At 40.1% G+C, this 11,180-nt stretch overlaps 1 protein-coding gene across 2 annotated transcripts in view; it reads right to left on the bottom strand.

Moving 5' to 3' along the window:
• Window positions 1-584: 584 nt before the first annotated feature.
• Window positions 585-11,180, bottom strand: part of PLD5 (phospholipase D family member 5) — a gene marked incomplete at both ends in the record, with an annotated part of 156,907 nt that continues 146,311 nt past the window's right edge. For both annotated transcript variants that reach the window (XM_079550721.1, XM_079550722.1), the window contains 4 exons: window positions 585-820; window positions 2,817-2,931; window positions 7,738-7,903; window positions 9,854-9,993. In XM_079550721.1, coding sequence (XP_079406847.1) covers window positions 585-820; window positions 2,817-2,931; window positions 7,738-7,903; window positions 9,854-9,993 — 657 coding nt within the window. The remainder of the gene's footprint in view (window positions 821-2,816; window positions 2,932-7,737; window positions 7,904-9,853; window positions 9,994-11,180) is intronic.

Genomic DNA, 11,180 nt, shown 5'->3' with positions numbered 1-11,180 from the left:
AGTTACAGAACTCAAAGGTAATTTAAGGCTATTTAGAAAACACACAGGAGTGATGCTCACACTAAATGCTGAAAACTAGGAAAAACTTGTATGACTGGATGTTTATTTAGAGGGAATTGTTTAAATAGTGAATATATCCTTACTCTGCTATCTTTTCTAATATAGTAAACCTACCACTACTTGTACATCAATAGTAACTGATCTTAGAATGCCATTTCATAGCCAGGATCTCAGTTCTGCCAAGGGTTTGTTCTAGCCTGGATGGCAATTAGGGGAATTCTTAAAGCAGTATGAGTCAATTCTTCTGTTTCAGTTAAGTTCAAACGAGGAACGTAAAAACATGGAAGCAGAAATGACATTCAGTGTCAGAAGTAACAAACCTTGAAAGTCCCAAATCAATAGAGAATATATTTTAGACAGTTTTTATATAAGTGTGCTTTTTCCTAAAAACAATCCCCCCCCCAAACCAAACTTTTTTTTTTTTTTTTTTTTTTTTTTGCTGAAGTCTTTTGTCTGTAAATATGAAAGAGGGCTACACCCCAGTGTAATTCTTCGTTGCCATACTAAACAGTAAAATAGTCTCTCTAGTTCACATTGCTCATGGCAGTCTTATTTGATGTTGCTTTACTGAGTTTGTGATTAAAACAGTTTGGCATTTTTGTTGGTTGTAAACTTTTGGCATAATGTGAATACCAGTCTCGTTCAAAAACAGCCTTGAGTTGCTTTATGATGCTTGTGCTGTTCCCCACGTCTGCTTGGTTGATAACGAGGCCTGCTCCAGCGTTCTGCGTAAAAGCATTTCCTACCCAATCAAAATTACCTACGAGTAAAGGCAGGAATACACAACAAGTGAGAACAAGTTACTTATTCAAAATTCGTTTGCTCTTGCTTTTTATATACTCTGTGTGTGTGTGTGTGTGTGTGTGTTTGTCATCAACCTTTTCAGTGCCAAGAATGAAAATATTTTTGGGTCTTATAAGCAAGCTGATGTGATAGATAGTGGTTGCTCCATAATGGTGAACCAAAGCATCCCCATTGACGACTACTTCAGAAAACTAAAACAGGATTTTATGTTTTATTCCAGTTCTCACCACCTTTGTCAAAGTCTAAGGTAACTTTACAGAGTATCACAGATCTTAGTGACAGCAGAGGGAGTAGCTGCATTAATGGAAAGCAGATAATCCAACTATTTCACTAGAACCCATAAATCCTTAAGATCTGCATTTAGAGTGCATGGAGTATTTTGGAGAGAAATGCTGTTATTAGATGCCATATTTTAAAAAAGTCTGTCTAAACATGCACATACAAAGTTCTGAGGTATCTGAGAAACTTGCATCCTTTCTTTGGGAGTTATTTTAGCTGCTTCACTAGGAAATGTTAAGAATTCTGAAGTTGTCAAGAATGGAAAATTGGCACCTCATTGTGAGGAATCGTTCTTCCTCTGCTTTCAAGGAAAGGATAGATCAGGTCATTAACATCACTGTGGCACAGATTTAGTTGTATATTTCTTTGTCTGTAAATCCGTGTGCGTGTGTGCATGTATCTATCTATCTATCTGTAGCAATGAAAATGCAGATACGGAAAAGACTAACAGAAAACAAAATCCCAACAAAAGGCTTAGAACCCATGCTACAAGGCACTGAGATTTTACTTGGGTATTGGAGAGAATTTAAAATGGAGTAAAAAAGATGAGTAAGAAGCTCATACAATATTTGGGAGGGGAGAGCTCAGCTGTTTGAAGTGAAAAGTAAGATTTGGATAGATTGAGAGGGATGTGTGTGCACATTAAGTGTGCATCAGTGCATACCGTTCAGAAATCTTGTTACTTTTTAATTCAGTAGCTGTTTTTGATTCTGCAGCTCAAGCACACCTCTATCAGTTTTATTATCATGCATTCAGTGAGCATTTGATAGTGAAATTTTCTAGGTGTCATGCAGAAACTTAATATTTAAGTGTACCTTCAGCCCAAAATACCAATTAGATGTGTATCTAATGATGAAAAGAAAGAGAATGTCTGAGATGTCAGTATAGTTAAGAATAAGATGATGTCAGAAGGGAGGATGACAGCTGTTTGTAGAGTATTTAGTAGAATTGACTATCAGTTTAGTAATGATGTATCATAGTGTACTATAATAGCCTTCCAGTATCTGAAAGGGGCCTACAGGAAAGCAAGGGAGGAACTTTTTATAAGGGCAGGTAGCAACAGGACAGGGGGAAATGGTTTAAAACTGAAAGACTAAGTAGATTTAGTAGATTTAGAAAGTAGATTTAGACTACATATTAGAAAGAAATTCTTTACTGTGAGGGCAGTGAGACACTGGAGCAGTTGCCAGGAGGGATTGTGGGTGCTCCAGAAGGTGTTTATGGCCAGGCTGGATGGGGCTTTGAGCAACCTGGTCTGAGGTAGGTGTCCCTGCATATGGCAGGGGGCTGGAACTAAGTGACCTTAAAGGTCCCTTCCAGCCCAAACCACTCTATGATTCTGCGATGTGGGAAATGAAGAGCAGTCCACCTTTGTTGCATTGTGGAAACAGTATGCTAGTCATATTTATGCCTATTTCATGAATTATATTGTATTTGTATTTTCTGTCTGTATTTTAAACTCTGAAAACATCATACTACTTTTGAGAAACTGATTCAGGGGAAAAACGAAATTTAAGAGGTTTTAAATAAGAAACTCAAAGCTATCTTCATTCAGAAATTAGACCAGTGATTTAATTAATGAGTAAATCAGCTGTAGATTCCTCACTTATAAATGAGTGTTATTTCAAGCTTGTTGGCTGCAAGTTAGAATTGCTGGAGAGATGGTAACTTACCAATGTACGCAGCTCCATCAGTCACCATGTATTTGTTACGGTTTAGTTTTGGAAGGGAAGTGTTCTTCTGATCTTTGAGAAAGCATGCACCCTCTTCCTCGAGGTCAAAGAATTTCTGCCATATTAAAAAAAAAAAAAGTTAAGGTTAATAGGAACCATTCTGTCATGGATTAAAACAAAATATGTGCTCTTCTACTCTTTATTGAAAACAAGTTTGTGCTGTAGAACAGCTCAAGTTCACAGGCAAGCATTAGCTTTAATAGAACACTGCACATTGTATTACATACTGAATTCGCACTGTGATACTTAGTATTCCTTTGCATTGTGAAGCATACAAAGTAGATGGCTACTGCAGATTAGGTGTGATAAAATGCTGCATAATGGTGGCTTTGAAATAAACAGCAAAAAAAGCAATGCAAAATTGTTGTCTTCTGCATAATGAGAGCCAGAAACTTGAGCTCATTTCCCTTTTCATCAAGGAATCCTGGCATTTGAAGATTGCTTCAGGGATACACGTTTCCAGGTATGCCAGCAAGTTGAATTCACATCTTTACCTTAGATGTTGCATAGTTTCCAGAAGGCGACCTGCAGATCTCAGAAACACTTCGTGAAAAGTCATGAAAAGATAAAAATTTACCAGACAAGAGAAAAACACATCTGTTTTACCCAGAGAGTGATGGTCTGATTTGTTTTGAGGAGCTGTATGCTTTCCTTATTTGGTTTAGTGCCAGACAAAAATGAGATTTCCAGTACAATACCATGTTTTGCTTGTTTTATGAAGGAAGCTAATAGCTAGGCACAGATTCCAAAAATAGAAATGGGAAATAATACAGTGAAGTAGAAATCAAATATTTACTGCATGACTTGGAAACTTTGAGGTGATGGTGTAGAACCTCAAAAGAAGTGTAATTCACAATACATTACTAATGAAAGTAACCAGCTGTACTGCTGCTGTTGCCTCTGCTCTGATTGCCTGAGGAATCCCTACACAAGGATGCACCCACAACAGAAAGTGTGTACTTAGCAAGTCGGAGATGGATCTGAATCATTCTGAAATACCTCATATTTCTGGATAAAGCCAGAAGAACAGGGCTTTCTTTGCAGAACAAAACAGGAACAGAGATAGTTAGCAGCCATAAGGTGTCCTTCAAGTGTACTTGCATTAACTTTTCCCAGTGATTTGGAAGATAAAGCAAACAGCTGCATTTGTAGGAGCTAGTCTAGAAATTGTGCGTGGGTGAAGTTTTCAATGCCAGGCACCGAAACATGACAAGCTCTCTTCCCTAGGTTATGATACTTAACAGAAAAATTACAGATCTTGCCACAAAAATAGCCAAGCACAATCATCATACAAGCTTAGAATTGTCAAACTGAGATAGGTTCAACAGATGTGCAAACTGAGAGTTTGTATGCTAGTTTCCTGTTTGTATATGCTGTTAGAAGAGAAAATTTCAGCTTCAGGCAGGAAAAGATAGGATGACTGAATGTATAACGTGTTCTCTGGCAACAGCTGACAACTCATTCCTTATCAGTACAGATACCAGTAGGGAGCTGCATCTGTGCTCACAAACACTACAGAAATTTGCCTTAGCTAAGCAAGCAAACCATCACCAGCATTAAGTAGCTCAGATTAACATTCTCTTAGCCTACCTTCAGCAGAAAAACTGTGTTAGTAACAACACCTTGTGCTAGGATTTCATTCATTGTTTCCATCTTTATTTTAGGAATTTGAAACTTTAAAATAAAATTGATGCTTAGGAGTAAAAGTTTCATAGTTAATGCATGATATTTTTTTGACTCATAGGGCAGCTCTATCTTGATGTTTCTGGAAAATCAGTGAAAGGTTCTGTTTTTTCCTGCCCCTTACCTTAGCAGGCAGTTGGTGCCGTAGATCTGTATGCTACTCTACATCTCTCCTTTCTAGGCTCCAATTCTCTAGTATCGCATCTAGTTACTTTCAGTGGGCCCTTCAGAAGCATGTACCTGCATGTGTTCAGCATGGTAACCAACAGTGCTGGGTCTCTTCTAAAGCTCCTTTGAGAGTTAGAGCATGCATTCTTGTGTTGTAGGATGCACTTAGAATGCCGAACATGAAAAACTTAAGTACAGTACTTAATGACAGGTCAAAGAGGCACACCAGTGAATCTTCACCTGGACTTCGAGCTTTACTTTCACAATCACATTTGGTACAATGTGTGGAGCGGGACAGAGGTGCCTGAAGGAGAGCAGTTTGGTGGCAGCATACCTTGGTGTTTGGCGATGTGCTCCTTTTTTGTCCCTAAGCAAAGCTTCTTCCTCATGAATTCTTCCCAGTCTTTTTTTTTTTTCCTCCACAGTATGTGCATTGAGGTTACACACTCAAAGCAGTGTCAGGAAGTTTTGTGGCAAGAGAAAAAGTTGTTTCTAGTCAGAGAATGCTGTTGAAATTCAGTGTTTGCAACAGGGAAATTGTCTTGCAGTCTGCTGCCTTTCTGACGTCCCCATCAGACTGCAAAATGACTGTTTCTTGTTCTTACTCAAGGCACTGTTACACACAGTAGGTTTGCAGAGCCCTGGTTTTTAACTGCATTTGTACCAAAACTTGCGCTAGTCTGGTCAGTGGCCACAGAAAGCCAGGAGGTTCCTCACTAATGGAAAAATTACATCTGTGCTGCCTGCTCCAAGGTGACCGAGTACCTTGGGTTGCTGCCTTTGGCAAAAAACTGCAGAGTGCTGTGCAGCTGTAGCAAGCCAAGCCATGGGCACCCTGGTGGAACCCCCCAGGCTTTGCTGCTCTTTCCAGAAGAATTAAAAAACAAGTCAAGGCGTACCACAGGAAGCAGAAGTTAATGGGAAGAAGTTCCTAAATGCACTTTGTGTAGGACTCAGCTATGCTATTTCCAAGAGAACAGAAGATGGGAGGGTATGATTTTGATCAGAATACTGTTAAGGCATTAGCATTAGCTAGTGGTTTAAGTACATTTTCAATCAGTTTGTAATGGAATTTTCTCTTAAAATTGCAGCATTCTTCTATATAAGCCTATATTGTACATTGTCTGCACATGACAGTAGCTTCTGTAGAGTTTTGTGTTCCCTCCCCCCGTGCACACATGTTATTACACTTTGATCCTGGCTAGAACAGATGAATACAAAGGATATACATTTTAAGAAAAGCAGTGCTCATCTCTCATGTTTTGTGAATCAGATACGTGTCGTGGTGAAGCCTGAGGTACAGTTCAGCTAAAATCAGATGGTTGCCAGCAAACTCTGAGCCCTAGGTTATTACTCACACCAAACTAGTTTTTCTTTTGTTGTCGTCAAGGCAGGGACTTAAACAGTGCAGTGTATCTGATGCACAGTGCAGAGGTAACTGAGCTGTGCTGTGCCTGGAGCTTTTTTTGGAAATTGTTATATTTCTGTTTTAACTACAGATACTCTGGCTAGGATATCTAACTAGAAGAGTTGTCTAGGAATCTTCCCCCTCCCCCCCCAATCATTCAGCTCTTTCCAGAATAAATTCTGTGCTAAAGATTTTACCTATTCTGAGTAGATGGAAATAGGTACAAGTATGTACACCATTTGGTGCCACTTCAAGAAAACATACATAGAATTTTCATGCTTAAAGATGGAACAAGTTAGAAGTTAATCAAAATAGAAGTGGCTTAAGCAATGTCATTTGTATTTGTTTTGTTGGTCTTCAAAATACACTTTATGCTGCTTCTCACATAAGAAATAACAGTGCCTTTTATAGCAAAAATGTCCATTTTTAGATACATACAATAGATCCCACATAACATGTGAAACACAAACAGTACTTCTTTTTTTTCTGCAATTCATAGAGTCACAGAACAAAGCCCACCCAGCCCCATGCTGTGGGCAAGGCTGCCCCCCACCAGCTCGGGCTGCCCCGGGCCCCATCCAACCTGGCCTTGAGCACCTCCGTGGATGGGACACCCGCACCTTCTCTGGGCACTCATTATTTTTTCTTGTATTTTGTACTTAATAAACAAAAAGCAGGTGCCTAAGCAGTTGGACAGTAAGGTTGCACAAATCCAGACTAAAAGACATTCGTGCTGTCGCATTTACCAGCCTTAAGGCTCCAGTTGCCTTGGTTAGCTTTGCTGTGAAAGACCAGATGCAGTGTTTTATGCAAGCTGTCCCCCACACAGACTGCCTTTTGGCATCATTCTATTTATCTCTCTTAATTTCAGTGTCTATTACTACTAGGAATAAATTTAGTTTACTATATTATGCAGGCTGCTCCAAAAGTAATGTCTGTTACTTATTTCCATGGGAACTACAACAGGCACAAAGAGCACAGTAACACCAATTGATAAAACATTCTCATCTACAAAACACTTCTTCAGCACAGTCACCACCGTTAGCTTAGCTGTGCATTTTTGCAGTGATGAACAAGAGCCTGTGTGCTGCACGTGTAAAAATCTGCACCAGTGGAGGTGTTCTGCTGTTTCAAGATGTTCTGTCATTGCTGGAAAGCACCACCCACCACCTCACTTTTTGATCTCCATCAACATTCAGCAAGCATTAATAAACGTCAGTTGGTGCCATTTTTTCTGCATGGAGGAATTGAATCCTGCACCCTTCCTTCATATGCTTTTCCGTGTCAGATGCCATTGTGTCACAGTGCTCCTCTGCTGCCATCTGCCACACAGCTACAACATGTAATGGAATAGCGGTGGGAAGGTTCAGCCTCTGCTGCACTACCACCACCCGTCTGCCTCTGATGTTGTGGGCCAACATAGTAACATAGGAGGCATTACTTTCAGGGCAGCCCTCATCCATTTCCCTTGTTCTTTAATGGTGTTCAAAGGCTTTGCTACTGATGGAGACCACTTCTCAGTTGTGAAATTTCTTCATTTTTTTCAGCACAGGGTGGGGGGGAATATATAGGATTAAAAGAAAGAATACCGTTTATACTTACAACTTTCAAACTACAGCTTGGAACTTCAGTGCAGATAGCTTTGAGAGACGAAACAAAGTTGAAAGTAAGAGGATCTGTGTCTCTTGAGAAACTTATGAGGAGTCGTACTTTAATACTTCGTAAAACTAATGCTTCTCTTATCTTCCCATCTAGAAATGGCCAGTATCTGTGGAGAAAGAATACAGGATATTCACATAACTCTAAAAAAAAGGATTTGTAGGCATCCAAGCGTAGAAGACATTACAGGGAAAACTAAACACATATGAATTTCATTTCCTGTTTAAGGAGCGCTGCTCTCATCTGCAAGAGTTCTCGCTGAGAAGATCAGCCAGCATCCTGTTCCATGTCACTCTGCCCTGCCAGGGCACGGAGCATTACAGGTGGGAATAGTTGAGCTGTGTTCGCTCATAGCTGCGCCAGTTGCTCTTGCGTCACTGCCTGTAGTGAGAGTAGTAGGAGAACCAGTAGAAGCAGCTACAGCTAGAGGGTGCTGCTTACCTAGCCTACACGGAGGAACAGGAAAGATTTTCTGCTGGTTGCAGGTGTAAGGGAACAGGGACAATGAAATCTCTGCCATGCTCTCCCTTCTCCTCTGTCTTATATATGGAGAGGAACGGAGACCTTGTGTTAAATTCATGCTTTGAAAAGGAGAGCTGCTGCTGTGCATGGTGTCTACATCCTTTAATAGCGGAAGGAGATGGATTGTTAAAGGAGGATGCTGCTTTTTCCTGATAATTTCTGCCATGAACAGGATAGTGGCCTCCATGGTGCTATCCTCACAGCTGGTGAGAGATACTTGTTGTTATTAGTTCTAGATTTGTGTTCCCAAGGTGAAAGCAGGTCAAGACAGGGAAAATTAGACAAAGAGAATACACTTTTGTTCTAGCAGTGTCGAAATTCAACCTAATGAAATCTGATCTCTGTAATGCTAGAAAATAAAAATTAAAAAATGGAAGCTGAACAGGTAGGGAAGCTGTGGCCTTGAGTGCAAAGCCATACTGTGCTAAAGAAAATGTTGCAAAATTCACACAGGTGACTTTCTTGGATCTCCCTGAATCCAAAGGATTTCTGAATTATTTAGGCACGAGAACAAAGAAGGGAGGAATACAGATGGTAACATCACGTGCAACACTGCAGCAGTTCTGCATACATAGACCCTTTCCAATCTAAGGAGAGATCAGGTGGATGGATGATGTGAGATTGAGGTTCCTGCAGCTTGCAGTACTCAGGATTCCATCATCGTGAGAGAAGCTATGTGTAATGAGTTTATCTGAAAAACCCTCTTCTAGATTTGAAATAGTTTACACAGAATATTAGCCAAACCTTTTTTTTTTCTTTTTTTTTTTTTGCATGTCTTCATGCAAAACTGGAAAAAAGCACATTTGGCCTAATGGCAATCAAAGTGCGTGGGTAGAACAGCAAGCTTAACGAGATGCTCCGTTCATAGGAACTGTTACTGAGGGACCGCTGGATACTTGCTTTCTGAGTGGAATGGTTTTCTAAAATTGTGGCTCCAGTTTTGGGTGACAGGTACTTTTTAACAGTTTACACAAACTATGTTTAAAAATGTTTTTTGTTTTTAGCATTTCTCAGCCTATCAGTTATGATACAACTTAAAATGTGATCTACGCTGAATTTGGGAAGACCTTTAATGTATCTGTGTATTTCAGTAAAACTGTGACATCTCCCATGCTTCAGGAGAACTCACAGCGCGTTGTCTCTCTTCTGCATGCACATATATTCTCTCTCTCCTGCTGAATAGCTGTGTAGTTACGGTATCAAAGCAGTGGATATAACAGTGTAAGGAACAGGATTCGTGGATGTGTAGGTTCTTGTACTCCTGGGTCTCAGTCACTTGCAGATGGTCTGACTAGACAAGTTCTGAGCCCCTTTGATAGGCAGATCCAAGCCTTAGGACCCTGAACTGGAAATGTCTTCTTAGGTCCCAATTCTGCTCCCATTTAAGTCAATGGCAGAACTCTCACTGATTTCAATAAGAGCAGAATTGGGCCCCAAGAAATTGGTCCACATAGCAACTAATCTCCTGTGGGGTCATTGTCTCCAGCAGACCTTATGGCATCGTGATAGCATGCTAGCCCTGCACATGGACACTCACCGTTTAGCATTTGTGTCAATGACGATCGGCAAGTAGTCCATGACAGCTATGTATACAAACTGTTTGGCATCATCGATAACATTGTATATAGCTTCAATATCCAGGACTCTGTCCTTTGGGCAGAAGAGTTTAGGTGAATTCTGTGAAGGCAAAATTCAAATATTGCATTTAAAATAGAAGGACAGATTCTTTTCTTCTCCCTTCATATGTCTTAAGGTAATAAGCAATATTCTGAATTTCAGTAGAGACTGTTAACTTTACCTGTCCTGCCGGAATACTGAAACATCAGAGTAATTCTCAAGGCTTATTTTTTCCTTGAAAACATCAGGTAGATACAGCTGAGTAAAATGTAGACATCACAAGCTTGAAAACTGTCCTCTCTGAAGCTCTGGCTGAAGGTGTTACATTTCAGATAAATCTGTTGTGGAGTCCCAAGACTGGTTACTGTTAGATAGAATAAAATCTGTGAACCTAATCTATCACTTACTACCAGAAAGTAGTCTGTTACTCATGTTTACATGACCATACAGTTACCATTTACTCAATCACTGTTGTAGGGAGATGCTGCAGTTTTGCAAGAAGCTTATCTTTAAAATCTGGCTTCAGATTTTACCTGGTACTGAGCTGGTAAGTAGCAAGCCCAGATTTCAGCTTTTCTGGTCTGTGTGTGGGGATGCAGAAGGTGACAGCCTGCTAGAGTCACCCACCTGCAGCACAGGCCAGGGCCTACTGCTCTTCTGCCCAGCAGAGAAGAGGTGGAGCCACCTGCTCATGGCACCTGAGAGCAGGGGTTGCTAAAGGCATTTGTAGAATTAGAGCAAGTGCCATTCCTGCACTGCTGGTTCTGCCAGTGCACTGCTTTCCTGCTACTGTGCCATCTCCTTTGTTTTCTGCTCGGCTTGCATCAAGGCTATATGTCTATTTTTCTTTAGGGGTGCTGTTTTTTTCCCCCTCCCTTTCTGTGTACAGTGACAGTAGTGCCTTAGTCACTGATTGGTGTGAAAAGGCTTCTTACAAATAAGGAAGTTAGGAAAATGTTAGAAAATTAACAGTAGCAAAATTGTAAGACCAGTATTCCAGATGCATTCTTGAAAACTAAGAAAACCAAACCGAGCATGTGTTTTTAAAACCATTCTGGAAGATGATCATGTTGCTAAGAAACATTACAGCAATGACTCCTGACTATAAGAAGGAAAGTTCAGTGACTTAGTGTTATGCTTGTTGTTTTATATAGCATAAAGGTTGAAAGTGAAATAAGTTTTCAAGGAATAAGTCTAGACTCAAGAAAAGGTGTAAAATGAATTTGTTAAACATAATTTATATCATC

Source organism: Tetrao urogallus (genome assembly GCF_951394365.1).
Source record: "Tetrao urogallus genome assembly, chromosome: 2".
In the NCBI taxonomy this organism is placed as follows: domain Eukaryota; kingdom Metazoa; phylum Chordata; class Aves; order Galliformes; family Phasianidae; genus Tetrao; species Tetrao urogallus.
This window is presented reverse-complemented; position numbering and strand designations above follow the sequence as displayed.